The 17,408-nt window shown below is 35.6% G+C and overlaps 2 protein-coding genes and 1 long non-coding RNA gene across 3 annotated transcripts; 2 read left to right on the plus strand and 1 right to left on the minus strand.

The window, feature by feature from the left end:
* The first annotated feature begins 4,364 nt into the window (after window positions 1-4,364).
* Window positions 4,365-10,936, plus strand: LOC130993213 (uncharacterized). The gene is made up of 9 exons (XM_057918021.1): window positions 4,365-4,504; window positions 4,605-4,704; window positions 5,576-5,709; window positions 5,805-5,889; window positions 6,421-6,556; window positions 6,638-6,743; window positions 10,354-10,414; window positions 10,583-10,706; window positions 10,809-10,936. Coding segments are annotated over exons 1-7 (687 nt in total). The 5' UTR covers window positions 4,365-4,380; the 3' UTR covers window positions 10,356-10,414; window positions 10,583-10,706; window positions 10,809-10,936.
* On the minus strand, window positions 7,224-10,340 carry LOC130993214 (uncharacterized). Its single transcript, XR_009091601.1, has 3 exons — window positions 8,813-10,340; window positions 7,771-7,855; window positions 7,224-7,418 (listed from the first exon to the last, which is right to left on the minus strand). It is a non-coding gene; the product is annotated as an uncharacterized LOC130993214 (long non-coding RNA).
* Window positions 10,937-12,129: 1,193 nt separating the features above from the next.
* On the plus strand, window positions 12,130-14,103 carry LOC130993215 (uncharacterized). The gene is made up of 3 exons (XM_057918023.1): window positions 12,130-12,859; window positions 12,951-13,033; window positions 13,574-14,103. Exons 1-3 carry the CDS (start codon window positions 12,791-12,793, stop codon window positions 13,806-13,808), a joined length of 387 nt encoding a protein of 128 aa, XP_057774006.1. The 5' UTR covers window positions 12,130-12,790; the 3' UTR covers window positions 13,809-14,103.
* The last annotated feature ends 3,305 nt before the right edge of the window (window positions 14,104-17,408 follow it).

Genomic DNA, 17,408 nt, shown 5'->3' on the forward strand with positions numbered 1-17,408 from the left:
GACATGGTCCCACTTCTATTGCACCCACTCCAACAATGGTATTGCACCCGCCCGGGTTCAATAGATTTTAATTTCATTTTCTCTTTACTTTTATTCTTTTTTCAATTTAAATTAAACAACTTCAATTTTAACAACATAAAATTCATTCAACTAAAAATCCAAACATTACAAATAAAAATAAAAAACAACAAATATTTAAAACATCCAATTTTCGAAAAATTTAAAGGCGTCGAACTACGGGTCAACCGGACCAAAGCGTGCCCATAAAACATGAACTTCTTCGTCGGATGAAGAATTTGAGGAAGAATTATTATTGGAAGAATTGGTGGATGAAGACATTTTTTTTAAGAATTGAAGAGAAAATGAGTAGTTTGATGTAGTGTTTGTGATTGAGGAAGGGAATATATATAGGTGAAAAAGGAAAAAAAAGAAAAAAAAATTGGCCGAGAAGACCGTTGGCTTCAACGGTCAAATGACCGTTTAATTTTTTTTTTAATTCGATTTTTTTTTATTTCGGAAATGGGGCGCGTGTAAACACGCCCCTCCTTCGCTCCCACTATTGCCGAGTGCGTTCGAACGCCCCCCTCCCTTCGCTCCCGGGTGCAGCAACGGCGCTGGGTGCGATAGGCCGGGTTCGATCCGACCATCGCACCCAGCGATGCTGATGCTCTTAGTTTGGCTTTTCCATGATACAGATGAATGGGGTGATGGCTTCTTCTAACTTGTCGTGAGAATAAGTTATCAATTAAAAACATGGGTTTATTGTCAATTAAAGGTGCGTTTTGTTGACAGAACTAGGAAAAAATCTAAAGACTGGAAGAAACGTTATCTCTCTGGCGCGGGCAAGATGGTTCTTATCAAAACAGTTCTTCAATCTATTCCATCTTACCTTATGAGTTGTTTTACTATTCCTGATCAGATTTGCAGGCATCTGAATAGTGTGGCGTCGAACTTTTTCTGGGGTCAAAAACACGAAGAAAGGTGAATTCACTGGAAAAGTTGGAAAAAACTGTGTACGGCGAAAGGTGTTGGTGGTCTGGGGTTCAGAGATATTAGCCTTTTTAATCAGGCTATGCTTGCTAAACAAGCTTGGCGCTCAATGACAATACTCTTCTTGCTCGATCTCTTAAGGCGAGATACTATCCGCGGAATGATCTACTGTTGGCTAGAAATGCTCATAACCCATCCTTCACTTGGAAAAGCATTCTTGTTGGTAGAGACTTACTTGCGGAGGGTGTGGCTTGGAAATTGGGTAAAGGAGATCGGATTCGTATTGGAGTTGATCGTTGGCTGCCGGCTAGGAGAGGTCAGTTTGTGACAGCTGGGGTTGAGGAAGGAAAGAAGCTCTTGCTGGTTAAGGAGCTTTTCATCGAGGAAAATGGCTCATGGGACGAAGATAAATTATTGGAGGTGATGGATAATGGTTATAGAGAACGGATTTTGGCGCAACTTCAAGGTAATCCTGCTGAACCCGATAAGCCTTTTTGGCCAAATGGAAAGTTTAATATGTATTCGGTGCGGACAGGCTACCAGTTGGCGTTGAACTTAAGATCCAGGTTTGACGCTTCTTCTTCTGATTCGAATGGTGAGTTATGGAAGTAGATATGGGGTCTTGATGTTATTCCAAAAGTGAGACTTTTCATGTGGAGATGTCTAGCTGATGCTCTTCCCACAAACAAGGCTCTCCGGAGCCGGTGTATTGATGTGGATGGTTTTTGTAGAAGGTGTGGTGATCAAGAAGAGACTTTGGAACATGCGCTCCGGGATTGTGGATGGGCTAAGGTCCTCTGGTCTGTTTCTCCCCTTCGTCTGCAACCTTTATCAGGTGTTTGTTCGATAAAGGATTGGTTTGAAAATATTCGTAGCAGCCCTCATCGGGAGAGTCAGGCAATGTTCGCGACGCTAGCTTGGTCCATTTGGTATGCTCGGAATTTGCTTGTTTTTCAACAGAAAGAATTGGATCATGTGGATTGTCTTGCTATTGCTTCTAGAGCTAACTGGGTGGCGCCTGTGATTGATTCACCACATCAACTCAAAGCTACAAAAGTGGCCTGTACTAGGGAGGGACAGATGAAGTTGTCGATTGATGCGGCGATTGTTGAAGGTGTTGGATATGGTGTAGGTGTTGTGATGAGAGATAGAGAGAATACTATCATTTGTTGTCGGTATGGGTTCAGAGCTGGTGAGTTTAGAGTTGTCGATGGGGAGGCATTCGCTATGCTCGAAAGTTTCCATTTGTGCAGGGAGCAGGGTATTTTGGATGCTGTTTTTGAAATGGATAACCAAATTTTATATTGGATGCTGATGAAACGAGTGGATGATCTTTCTTATCTCGGCACTACTCTGAACTCTATTTATGGGATGATGAGCTCCTTCCACCAGATTGCTTTTAGTTGGACCTCCCGTGAGGATAACTCCTTAGCTGATAGGCTTGCTTCTTATGCTTTACGAAATCTTCTTCCTTTTTCCTCTGATGGTGCGCTGCCCCATGATGTAATCCCAACTTGAGTTTGGTTTTAATTGATTTCCTTTTGGTTCTCAAAAAAAAAAGGTGCGTTTTGTTTAATGGAAAGTAATATTTTTCTTTTTTTTTTAATTCTTTTCATATATTTTGTAGAATAAGTAATTTTGCCGATCAAGACGATTTTTTTATTATTATGATAAGTTTTTTTTTTCTCCTAGGTAATATTATCATGATAGGTTGATGTGATGATATTATAGGAGTTCGTCCGATACGTGATATAGGATAAAGTGTGATATAATTAATTGATATATTAGTAAATATGGCAAAGTGTATTAAAATATTTTGAAATATAATATGTTATTTGGTATGATATATAAATTTTTAATCCTACAATATTCTTATGTGTTGTTTGATTTTAATTGATATTAAGATAATTTAGTTAAAATAAATTAATACTATGTTAATATAATCTATCAATTCTATAAAGCAATACATGTTGAAGCCCCCATATTCTTTCTCTCTCCTACATGGTACACTCACAGGGCTTTATTTTGTACTATTTGAAAGCCTTTTTTCTCACAATTTTTCAAAGTCAAATTCGGTTCTTCCTCACAAGGTATGAGTTCGACCCTTGACTCTTACAAATTAGCGGTTCTTCCTCACAAATTATATTCAGCCGATATTAAAAGCTTCTTGGTGTCGATTTCTCTATTATTCAGGCGTTTCTTTTCTCAGATTTCTCTCACAATATCAAGCAATCAGCCGTTTCTTTTCTCAAGTTTCTCTGTTATTCAATCAATCTTTCACAAATTAGGGATGTGCTTCATCCATGGCCGCAAACGCATCTTCCCCACAACTACAGATTATCCATGGCTGCAGACGAGGCATATTCAGTCTCTCTCTCTCTCTCTTTCAATTTCGATTGCCCAAATTTGGGAGGTGCTTCATCCATGGCTGAACCCCACACTACAGATCCATGATTCAAGGTAAGTAATTGGAAGTGATAGATTTGGCAACTCAGCGGATTTCATTCTTGCCATATAGCTCTACACCTTCATCTTTTATATAATTTTTTTACAGCCTATTCCTCTACAAGTGGGCTTTAGAAATTGCAGAGAGAGGGAAAAGCTGCAGGAAAAGTTGCAGGTCATTCTTCGTCCTTGGAGCAACAATAGGTAATTCTTTGAACTTTGAGGTTCTGAGATTTGTTTTCTCACTCGAAAATATATCTATACATCACCAGTTTTCAGAGGTTCTTGATTTTCTCTATAATTTCTACACATTGTATTGATATGATTAGAGTAGTATAATAATCGTTAAATCATCGTGTCCGACGCTTATTACGATACCGTACTTCGCCATCGGCGCAATCACTTAGTTCTCCAATATTAAGATTTGCGCATATTATATCGATCGTTAGATTGGCTTTATATCCTTACTCCGCAATCACTTCTTCAATCTTCTCTCTCTGCTCTGCTCTGCTCTTTCCTCTTTGATATCAATCTGTTTTGTTTTTTATTATTTTTTAATAAACTTTATATTTCAGCAGATATTTATATGTTTTGTTCTCAACGAAGGAAATAACGACAAGGAATGGAATCATTCAAATCAACTCCATCGATAAAAAAAACTTGGAATAAAGGTTCAAAAGGATTTAACAGGCCGAGAAGGCTTGGAGATGATTTTAATCGATGAATGGGTAATGCTTTAAATTTGATTACTCTATGCAAGCATTAGATTACCTTTTGAAAAATTTATCTGTCATGTAGGGCAATCAAATTCAAGCATCTGTCTCTTTTGGAAATAAAAGGAAGTTTATGCCTCTTTTGAGAGAGGAAGATATAAATATGATCCAAAATTTCCAAGTAATGGACAACAAACCCAATTTTCACATGGCCAAGGTCGACCACTTGTATATGCTTGGCTTCGGCCTTGCCACCCAAATTGAGCAACTGGATGAAGGCTTCGAAATTCTGGAAAATGGATTTAATTTTATTCCCTTTACAGATATTCCTACACACGATCCCACTTTCTTTTTGGGTTAGTATAATTTGCTAAACCTAATATCATGAAAGTCATATTACAATTTATGTGTATTGTAATCTATATTTTGACGTTGAAAAATATATTCATGGTGCAGATGTTCTTGGGGAGGTTATGACCCACACTATTAACATAGTTAAAGTCGAAATCAGAACTGGCAAGGCATCCAAGTGTGACATAACATTAGCCGATGCAGAGTATGATTGTCTTTATTAATTTATATTTACTATCTCTGTTATAAACCTGTCTTTAAAACTTATATAGTCTGTTATTTTTGAAAGCCTTATTGGATTGGATCTGTGCTTAAAGATAAGATTTTTTGGGCATTTCATATTGATATCTATGCATGAAAAACAATCCTTTATTTGGAGTATACTTTTTAGCTTTTTATTTATAAAATTTGGGATCATACTCAGCCTAATTTGATGTGGATTAAGATAAAGAGATAATGGTGAATGATGTAAGCATGCCTAGCTAAAAGAATGTTCTATGCTCTGGAGCACTTCTCTGCTTTCGCAGCGGACTTCTCTGCTCTGGAGCACTTCTCTGCTCTCGCAGCGGACTTCTCTGCACTACTCTGGATTTCTGCATTTCTTTGCTCTGGCGCATTTCTATGCTCTGGCAGCGGACTTCTCTGCTCTGGAGAACTTCTCTGCTCTGGCAGCGGACTTCTCTGCACTACTCTGGAATTCTGCATTTCTCTGCTCTGGCAGCGGACTTCTCTGCTCTGGAGCACTTCTCTGCTTGGGCAGCGGACTTCTCTGCACTAGAGCACTTCTCTACTCTGGCGACAGAGCTATGCTTAAAGCTTTGTTATGCTTTGTGAGGCGAGCGGTTCTGCGCGCTGGGTGCTGGGCGGAGTGTTAAAAGAATGTTCTATCTGCTTTGCTCTCTCGCCATCTGCTCTGCTCTCTCGCTCTCTCTTCTCTCTACTCTGTCCACTCTCTTCTATCTCTGCTCTGTTCTCTTCTCTCTACTCTGCTCTATTCTGTCCGTCCTTTTCTCTTTCTCCTCTGTTCTCTTCTATTTTTGTGTTGATGTTTAATTCTCCTGATGTCTTCGTAACAGCGGCACGCAAGTAACCTGTGTCTTATGGGGATCACTTGCCGAGGAATTGAAAACATTTATGGAGAACAAATCAGCAGAAGACAAAGAGCCTGTAATGGTGGCATTGCAATTTGCAAAGATATCCACATTCAGAGGTTTAATTATTATGACTAAACATAAACATTCATACATATAAAACTTACCTATATCCAAACTCCATTGTCGAATTTACTAATTCAATTTTGTGTAGGCCAAATCAAGGTTTCCTCGATGAAGAATCCGAGCAATTTTTTTATCTGTCCAGATATAAAAGAAGTGAAAGATTTTATACTAAGGTTTGTATTTATATGCATAGCTAAAAGAATGGTCTACAATTTTGTCCTGTTTTTATCATGGCGCATCTAAAATTTTTTGGTGATTCCTGTTCACTAACACTAATAGAAATCCATTATGCACATGATAGTAAATAAAATAATTCATATAGCATATGAACTGCATAAAGATGAATTAGCTATTTGCCAAAGTAAGTAAGAAAGTATTAATTGCAACTTAAATGACCATGAAGTGTTTTGTCAATATTATGTAATAGGTCAATGATTTTTCTCTTCTTTTTTTTTTCTGTTCTTACCATTGGTTTCTGTTTATTAAGATGTTTTACCTATTTCACGAGTTAGATATAGTGTTTGATAATTCAATTACTGTTAACAGTTTATATTGCCAGCTTTAATATATAATTAATTATTATTAGTGTTTGCTTAATATTGTCTGCTTAAATGAGAATTTTGATTCATACATCTATACTTTTGTACAAGTTTTGCATTTTACGTTGTTCCAATATATAATGAAATTTTTTGCATTACATTAAGGCGTGGTGTTAGTAGATCTTCTAGCTGTAATGATACCATTACCGATATATCTATCGGTCAACAAGCACTGAATAGGAATGAATGGTTGGATGCTGCTCATGCAAGAAGGTTATGCGACTTGATAAAATCAGAAGAGGTAATATTTTTTTTTATGAGCTATTTTATTTCTTAATTTCCTAACACATATTTCTTCTATTTGTGCTCTTAAAATCCATAGTGTGGAACATTTAACTGCAAAGGGACAATATTGAACTTTCACCCGCAAGAGTCGTGGTATTATGAAGCATGTGGAAATGATAGATGCTTGAAAGGGATTGCCAGATGTAACACCCTAATCTGATTAAGGAGTTAAAAAATAAAATTTAAATAAATATTTAATGCGGAAGTCTTTTAAAATAATTTAAAACTCACTTTTAAAATAAATATTTTCGAAAATAATTTTAAGAAAAAGAAATCTTTAAATAAAATTGGTTTTTAAAGCACTTTTAAAACGATTTATAAGATATCAAAATTTTCAATAATGTATTCAAATATAAAACTTGATTTTGAATTCATAAATTTAAACAACTTTATTTTCAAAGCACGACATGAAGATGTCAGAAAAATAATTAACTAATTAATAAAACTTTTACTAAGGAAAAACTCTAAGTATAAAATAATATCTTTTTAGCAGCGGAAAATATAACAAAATAAAATCTTTATATAAATAAAAATTATGTATGTATCCATGTATATATTTTCGTAAAGATATAAATTATTAAATAAATATTTGAAATGAATTTAAATATAAATTAATCAAGTCATGACATTAAAATAATATAATAACATTTATTTAAACAAATCACACACAAATCTCAAATAGTATAGAATTTCAGAGTTTACATAATCAAGAGATATCACATGAAATAACATAATATGTTTTAGGAAACATTTATCTTTAAATAGATTCGACGCGCCCATTCGACTCTCCACGTGCCTCCGATATCAATCACCTGAAACTGTTGAATATGGGATGAGTATACAGGGTACACTCAGTGTGGGAACATGCAATAATTGTCCATGTTAATAAAATGGTAACACATATTGTCATAACGTAACATAACTTCCATACGCACTGTGGCAACTCCAAGGACTTTAATGTCCCGGACCCTATATATGGATCCCTGGCGACAATATAATGGTTGCAACCCTGTAACGTGAAATCGCATTGTGGCATACCAAGGACGGTGAAGTCCTGGACCAATTATGCTGGCCCCTAGCGATAAATATTTTTACAACACATACGGTAAACACATAATATTAAAATGGACAAATATTAACCACGTGCATGTACTGAAATAAATCCCACACCTAGAAATTTAACTTGAACTTGAACTTCAACTTGAATGCTAACTTGAGTAATACAATTAAAATTCATATCCTAGTCGCGCCGCACCTAGTCAGATAAATTTAAATAATAAAACATAAGGACTTAATTAAAATATTTTAAATATAATTAAACTTGAGAAAATTATTTATATAAGTTTTTTTTTTTAGAAAATCTGAAATGGGAATAATAATTAAAAGAGTAACTATGGGCTTAAATAAATTATGCTCACTACTTAAAAGAATTAACTAAATTAGAAGCCCAATTCAATTAATAAAATTAAGACCCAAAATAAAGCCCATTCCTAAGCCCATCTAACAATCCCTAATTAAACTTACACACACCCCAACACTCCCACGACACAAACACATAGCAGATTCACTAAAATTCACAACTCACGCCTCTTCCCTCTCAGCCGCTCTCTCTCTTCTCTCCACCCCTCAATCTCCCTCTCGGCCTCCTACCACCGCGCCACCGGACGGCCGCCACCGCCGGAGGCCGGCGGCTCCTACCTCCTCACTCTCCTTCCCTATCTTCCTATCTCCCTTCATCCTCCCCTGCCCCTGTCCTCGCCGTCCCAGCCACCTCCTCCTTCGACCGGAACAGCACAGCAGAGCCGAGACCGCGCCGCCACCGCCACCGCCACCGCGACGGACAGCAGCACAGCCCAAACGCTTCTCCCTCCGCCCTGACCGGTAATACACAGCAGCGGCAGAGACCACGGTGCCGCTGCCCCTGTTTCCTCTCGCCGTACGCCGCCCCTACTTCTCCCCGCCACCGCCTCTGCACCAACTCCTCCCCCAAAGTTCAGTCCAACTCCCTTTTATCAGTCTAGATTTTCAAAATTTCTTTCTCTGTAAACTATGGATATGAATTCTATTTGATTTCATATTAAATATAAATGATAGATTTGATGATGTATGCATGTATGAATTTGGAAATCTTGGTTTTGAGCAGAGAATGAAGAAACAATTTAGATGCTGAAATAAAATTTCATAGTATCTGCACAAAAGAAATCAAAATTACCACTTGAGCGAAAATGAACAGACGAGAAGTTGGTGTAAGAAAACAAATGAGGAAAACGAATTGGGGATGATGAATTGAGGATGATGGATTGAGGTATAAATAGGAGAAGTTACGTCGGCAGCAATGAGAAGTAAATACTTGTTCGATGCTGTAGAATTCAAAGTTTTGAATGTGAAAGAAATCAAATTTCCTGCTGTAGAATTCAAAGTTTGATGCTGTGGAGGAATCAAAAATCAACATTTGCTGCAGATGATAACAGATGGTGGCTGAGGAAATTTACACTTGCTTTCTAAGTTTCAGAATAAAATATAGCTGAAGATAAAATCAAAGTTTGCTGATCAAAGTTTGCTACTGTAGTGTTTGTCAAATACTTACGTAAAGGAATTTATCCAAAATGATTTCTTATAAAAGATTTTCTTTTTAAGGAATTTTGGTTATGTGCATATGTACAGAGGGGTTTGGTTTAATGGGCTTGTTTTGTTTCACAAAATAAATGAGAATGAAAGAAAAACGTAGTAATTTGCTGTGATGAATTAAAACATGAAATCTCACAGAAACAATAAAATTGCCAATTGAAGTTTTGTGAAGGAAATATCAGAAATGAGAAGTCTGTTAACGTGAATGAAATTTGTGCTTTGGAAAATTTTGATGAAATGAAACCTAAATTTTGATGAAATGAAACCTAGCAGGTTATTTGGGTGAATTTAAATGTGATAGCAGTGAGTGATACATGGCTGAATAAAATTAGGTGACTGAAGGTGATTAAATCCGAATATGTGGCTAAGGAAAAACTGAACCACGTAACATCTCATTTTAATTAAAGAAAGACATATAGACTTATAATAATAATTGGGCTTTAAAGATGATAAATGGGCTTTCAAATAATAAAATTTTAACCCAATTATCATAGAAAAAGAATAAAAACTATGGCCCAACATATTTATTAAAAATATTTGATAATATAAATTTGTATCTTTTTATAAATATAATCTATAGTTCAAAGTCATTTATCTAATTAGGGCGGTTAGATATCTGATAAGAATAAAAATAGGAATGGCTGGCTTGGAGACTTCTTTAAACAAATGTAAATAAATAGAGTAGAAATTGTTAATTTGCAGATACGAAAATAAGGTATCCAAATCCTTGAAATAATTAATAAACTATAAATGTTGAAACTTGAATAATTGTTTTAGGATCATTGCAAAAGAATTTGGCACATTAATAACAATAAGCCCAACACTAACAAAATTTATGAAAATATTTTATTCTTAATCCAAAATTAATATAATGTCCATGATAAATATATTTAAGTAAATAAATTTATTTAGGCCCAAATTTATATAAAAATATTTTTGGAATATAAAACTTTATTTCTATAGGTATAACCTAGAATTTAGAGTCATACATCTAGCTAGGGGCGCGACTAGATAATTCTCCACAAACTCGACTCATAGATTTATATTTTTAATATCTCGAAAATATAAAAATTTTCAAATAAAATTTGCAAAGGTAGTAAACGGTTTTGGGCTGTGACACCAGAGGAAGCACTATCGGAGATCATTGCAAAAAGTGCAAACGTCCAATTGGGTCAATTATTATAAGGTATTTTAAGTCAAACTTAAAATATGTTTCTATAAATACATTGAGCGAAATCAATGTTGGGAGAATCATAATATTTTGTTATGGTGTATGTAGAAATCTAATGACTTGTGAACATTTATTTGGATTGCTTTTTTCAAGGATGTATTTTAAATTTTGTATCATCGTTAGGTACTTGATGAAGGTACTTGTAGGCGATGAAATTGATCAGACGTATTTCACGATTTTTGAGGATTGTGCCCTAAATCTTTTGAAAAGGACTGCTACCCAAGTCATGGAGGAAATGGTGCAACAGGTTATTTATCAAGGAATTGTATAATTTATTTCACAATGACATAGGATTGTTTTCGATATTATATAAAAATCTATCAATTATAATTACTCCTTTTGTTGTCAGACCGGTGATAGGAATGGAACACCTGAAATATTGTCCACCATGCTAACGAGAGAGTGCCTCTTTAAAAGATTCAATTGGTTTAAGATTCGGTGAACGTGTCTATACGGTGAAAAATGTAACAGGAGATGCTCGTGTCATTGCTCAATTTCCCTCTCGTGTAAATGTTGGTGTAAGTGGAATTCATTGATATGTAATTTAAAAACTTTCACAATTTGATAAAAAAAATCATAATGTCTTTCATGATTTAATTTAAATTGTGTTTTATTTGTTTATACTAATCTATTGAAATTTATGTTGCATTGCAAAAGTTGCAGGAAGTTGCTTCCAAGTACAAAGATGGTAGCAATATTATTGAGGACGAACCAGAAGAAGAGGTAAAATGGACTTATATTAAGGAGGCGTATATTTTTTTGTATTGATTATTCAATTTATTTATTTATTTACGACTAATATAATATTAATATTGCATATTGCTGTTGAAATGAATTAAGAGACATGTTCGAATTCAACGACCACCTCAGTCACTCCCAAGAAACGTAATCGGCTGAAATTGTCCCCTACGGATATAGATGGTGGTGATATACAATTTTCAGCGACAAAGAGGCCAAAGAAATCGAATGTCAATTAATCTGAATTTGTAGTGCTATTGTTGAATTTTGGTTGATTTTAAACAAATATGGATTATATGTTTTTTTGGATCCAATCTGCTATCTTCGAATTTGTTTGTTTTTAAGTTAAATATTTGTTTCATAAATATAAAGTTAAGCACCTCCTGGTGTCTACATGTAACAATTTACACCTTCCTCCCCCTTAAAGCATTCACCAACGCACAGAGGAATCAGCGAAATCCTCGCCAGAGGAATCAGCAAAGTCCTCGCCAGAGGAGTCAGCGAAATCCTCGCCAGAAGAGTCAGCGAAATCCTCGCCAGAGGAGTCAGCGAAATCATCGCCAGAGGAATCAGTCTATTTTGGAACATAAAAAATGATTCAATTTTACTTTTAAGTATTTTCTTTTCTTGATTCTAGATTATTAATTATTGTTTTGCTATCTTTAGCTAAAATAATTCGAACTTTACAGTTTTATTCTTTTTTTAGAGAAAAGGCGTATTATTATTAATTCATGTTGGAAAAAATCATTGGAAAAAATCAAGTAAAAAGATATATGAAATATAAAATTTTAAATATAATCACCGAGCATAGATATGGAATAATAGATTTATTGGAGTATTAATTAATTACTATGAATTACTAAACTCAAACTAAATTATTTTTTTGGGACAATATCAAACTAAATCATTATATTTAATTCCATCTGAAAATCCGCATCACTTTACATCTTTCAAATTGGCTTCTTCTCAAACAATAGGCGCAAATAGCGTCTTTCTCTTTCAATGTCTCTTCTCAATTTATCTCACAATATGAGTTTCCAGTCTCAATCTTTCCACAAAACTCGAACAAACCGCTGTGTAATTGAGAGATTTATTCTCTCTCGCTCCTTCTCACACAATCGTCGCCGAATGTTCCCACAAATCTCGAACAATCGGCTGTGTAATTGGGAGATTCAGTCTCTCTTTCAATTTCCATGGCACAAATTAGGGAGGTGCTTCATCCATGGCTGCAACAAATTTGGGAGGTGCTTCATCCATGGCTGCACCCCACACTATAGATTATATTTAATTCCATCTGAAAATCCGCATCACTTTACATCTTTCAAATTGGCTTCTTCTCAAACAATAGACGCAAATAGCGTCTTTCTCTTTCAATGTCTCTTCTCAATTTATCTCACAATATGAGTTTCCAGTCTCAATCTTTCCACAAAACTCGAACAAACCGCTGTGTAATTGAGAGATTTATTCTCTCTCGCTCCTTCTCACACAATCGTCGCCGAATGTTCCCACAAATCTCGAACAATCGGCTGTATAATTGGGAGATTCAGTCTCTCTTTCAATTTCCATGGCACAAATTAGGGAGGTGCTTCATCCATGGCTGCAACAAATTTGGGAGGTGCTTCATCCATGGCTGCACCCCACACTACATATCCATGGTTCAAGGTAAGTAATTTGGAGTGATAGATTTGGAAAGGCAAATCAGCGGATTTAATCCTACCCATACACCTTGATTTTTTATTTAAATTCTTGGCAGACTATTCTTCTACAAGTGGGCTTTAGAAATTGCAGAGAGAAAGAAAAGTTGCAGGTCATTCTTCGTCCGTGGAGCAAGAACAGGTAATTCTTTCAACTTTGAGGTTCTGAGTTTTGTGGGAAGGTTCGAACTTATTGAGTTCTATTTTTTCAATTCTGGTCGCATATATATATATATATATATATATATATTGATGTCCTGTTTTTTCAATTCTGGTCGAACTTATTGAGTTCTATTTTCTCAATTCTGGTTCTAAAATTTTGTCCTGTTTTTATCATGGCTTGGCTGAAATTTGGGGTGATTCCTGTTCCTATTTCTATCATGCACTAGGCTGAACTATTCATGCTTGAACTATTCTATCTGTGTTTGAACTATTCATGTTTGTGTTTGTGTTCATATTTCTATCATGCAAGGTTATTGTATTCTGTGTTATTGGATTCTGTTTGTATATGTAATCATTCATGTTTGTGTTTGAACTATTATATTCGATGCTGAAAATTTTCTTCATCATCATCATCATCTTTATATTTGATCTGGACTTATATTTTATAAAGTAAAGTGAATCCCCATATTATCACTAATCCATCGATTATTTTTTCTTACAATTGGTTTCTGTTCATTAGAATGGCCGGCGTCCACGCAACAATGAAAGAACTGCACAAGGCCTCCAAGCATAGATTCTTTAACCGCAAATGGAACGGCCGAATGGGAATATTAGAGAATCTTGATCGTATTCGTTTTTTATGGCTTAGGACCATGGAATACGGACGACAGGTTAGTGATATTGAGGCTGCACTTAAAGTTGTTGATTCCGTTCCGCAAGATCTCTACTACACTGTCGCCGAGATATATAATTAAATGATCGTTAAAAGACCGGGGCGCATTGACAAAATTAACTTTGAGCGTTTCAAGATCGCCTTGGAGGACAAATTTAGAGCTCTATATCTGGGTGTCCAAGTTATCGACGAAAACTACGAACCAATTGAGATAAGTGATTCGGAGGAGGATCCATCCGAAGATGAGGCGGAATTGATGGACGAGTGTGAAGATTAGTTAGTTTTTTATGAAATATTACAATTCCCGTTCGTGTGTTTTATTTAAATAAGTGCAGTATGGTTTCATGCATAGTTGATTTAATAAAACTTAAGAATTTGCAGTTCAAATTCGAGTTTCTGAAGTTCTTCTGAAAATCCAATGGTTGTTAATATCGAAATGAATTAAACAGCAAGTATGTAATAAAACAAATCTTTGAAACTATGATTTATAGTCGAACATTGAGCTGATCGTAGTGAAACACCTCTGAGATTGAGAAACGTTGCTGCTGAGATTGAGAAAAAAATATTCTTTATAATATAGGAAAAATAGACTTGCCATTCGGAAATGCAGCTGTGATTAGCGTGTGATGCGTATGGATTTTTTTAACAAAATAGAATAAATATATAAGCAGGTTATTAGACAAAATTGAATAATATCTAAGCAGGTTTTGTTTGATTCCTTTGGTTGAACTTTGTGTTTTGTTTGTTGGGTCTTCAATTTTATAATATGATTGACATTTTAAAAAGAATTACAAAAATTAGAGTTTAAGAATATAATTTCCACTTGACGTTTTCAACCACGAAAATTTATTTTCGAAACTCTGAAAAAAACTTGTGTGCTGACTATTTTCAAACTTAACCATAACAAGTTCTGTTTGTTTTATAATTATATTTCTAAAAAACAATCCATTTAACTTTATATTTGATCCTGTTGGGTATCTTCGCCTAGCCAGGGTTCACCACTTGGTTCCCGAACCTCCTGTCTTCCCCACTCATGCTCAAGCACTTGAATCTTCGTCTTCTTCTTCTCACCAGATCTTTGACTTCTCTGCACTACAGACTCGACTTCTCTGGCACAGTCGACTTCTCTGGCACTACAGACTCGACTTCTCTGGCACTGTCGATTTCTCTGGCACCTCGATTTCTCTGGCACTATCGATTTCTCTGGCATGTCGATTTCTCTGGCACTATCGATTTCTCTGACACTTCGATTTCTCTGGAACCTCGGCGACTTCGCTGCTCTGGCACCTCGATTTCTCTGGCACCTCGGGGACTTCGCTGCTTTGGCACCTCGGCGACTTCGCTGGCACAGTCGACTTCTCTGACACCGTCGATTTCTCTGGCGAGACCCGATTTCTCTGGCACCTCGATTTCTCTGGCACTATCGATTTCTCTGGGACCTCGATTTCTCTGGCACTATCGATTTCTCAGGCACCTCGATTTTTCTGGCATCTCGATTTCTCTGGCACCTCGGCGACTTCGCTGCTCTGGCACCTCGGCGACTTCGCTGCTCTGGCACCTTGATTTCTCTGGCACCTTGATTTCTCTGGCGAGACCCGATTTCTCTGGCACCTCGATTTCTCTGGCACTATCGATTTCTCTGGCACCGTCGATTTCTCTGGCACCTCCATTTCTGTGGCACTTCCGCGACTTCGCTGCTCTGGCGCCTCGGTGACTTTGCTGCTCTGGCATCGTCGATTTCTCTGGCGAGACCCGATTTCTCTGGCACCTCGATTTCTCTGGCACTATCGATTTCTCTGGCACCTTGATTTCTCTGGCACCTCGATTTCTCTGGCACCTCGGCGACTTCGCTGCTCTGGCACCTCGATTTCTCTGGCATCTCGATTTCTCTGGCGAGACCCGATTTCTCTGGCACTATCGATTTCTCTGGCACCTCGATTTCTCTGGCACCTCCATTTCTCTGGCACCTCGGCGACTTCGCTGCTCTGGCTTTCTCTCCTCTGCTCTGACTTTTGACTTCGCTGCTCTGGGTCTATTGATTTCTCTGGGCTTTGATTTCTCTGGCACTTATGATTCCTCTGGCACTTATGATTCCGCTGCTCTGGAATGGTTCCGCTGCTCTGGCTCTGGAGCATTTATCTGGCTTCCCATTTCGCTGCTCTGGCATGCGGGGCTTTGCTTCTCTGACATGCCAGAGTATGCACAAAAACGTAATTCTTAGCCCAAACTCTCCAAAATTTGCACTCTTCATCTCGAAAACCTAAATCTCCTGCAAAGTATAAAATACACCATAAAACGCACCAATTTTCAGAAGATTATCTTAAACTAAAGCTCATGAAAGCCCCTAAAATTAGAACAATTAAGCATAAATCAAACCTAACTAAGTGGCAAGAAAAAACGTGAGGTGCTTGAAAATAAAATGAATCCAAAAAAGTATGTTCCAAAAGTCAACTAATCATAACAAGCTAATGTTCCAAAATTTACTCCTGTTGATTATCATAACAAGTAGGAAAAGAATAGGGAATTAACATCCGTTGAGTTATAGCTAATGTTCCAAAATTTACTCCTGTTGATTATCTTAACTTTTAAAAAGCTAATAATCAGCCTCCAATTTGGCTACTGCCCATCATACATTTTTTTCAACTATAAATAATGGCTTGAACACTCTACCTTTTATCTCCAATCAAATTACATACATTCGGATCAATATTAATTTCTATTTCATCTTCGTTCATCAAATTATGAATTTTGAGGTATGTACTTCATTGTGTAGTGAATATCTCTCTGTGCTAAATGTTTTATCAATTGCAACTCGAATTTCATCTCATCATGATAGTACTAAGTTATATTTATCTTTTTATTCTTTGTGTATACTTTAAATATAATAAATTGTGTGAATGGATACTTGTGAAGTTAATATATATTTATAAATTTCTGACTGTAGATGGATTCACCTACTAACAACCTATAAATTAAAGAATTGTCATTTAAGCTTTATTAGAATCTCAACTTTATAACTTTCTCATTTTATTTCTTTGTCTTTTATGCTTATTTTTTCTTTTTAATTTTCCCACCTCAAGCGTGTATTGTCTTTTTTTATATTTATGTATTTTTTATTCATAAATCTTAGAAGGATTAAAATACTTAATGTTCTTAAATAAAGACTCGACACATGATATTAAATTCAATAAATATATTGTACAGTTACTTTCAAACTTAATATCTTGGTTTTTGTTAAGTATTGGAAATTCTTAAATTATTTGTTAACTAATCCAAGTAGTTGTCGAACCTTTGATTTATTTTAATTATATAATATGGATATCATTATTTTTTATGAGCTATAGTAAAAATCTAAATGAATGGGATATTAAATAGTGAAGATTACAATTTTATATTTGAAAAATAATCACAATTAGAGTTTAAACTTAATAATCACAATTTCACATCCATACAAATATTATAATTAAATTATTAATATAGATATATGATTTTTATAAAATTTAATTGCTTGAGCAAATTTTAAATAATTTTCTTCATATTCAAATCTCATCAACGTCACCTTTATAGGATTTCTCATTCGAACTCGAATTTAATCTCATCATGATACTGCTAAAATATATTTATCTGATTATTCTTTGTGTATACTTTAAATCTAATAAACTGTGTGAATGGATACTTGTGA

This window comes from Salvia miltiorrhiza, chromosome 7 (genome assembly GCF_028751815.1).
Source record: "Salvia miltiorrhiza cultivar Shanhuang (shh) chromosome 7, IMPLAD_Smil_shh, whole genome shotgun sequence".
NCBI lineage: Eukaryota > Viridiplantae > Streptophyta > Magnoliopsida > Lamiales > Lamiaceae > Salvia > Salvia miltiorrhiza.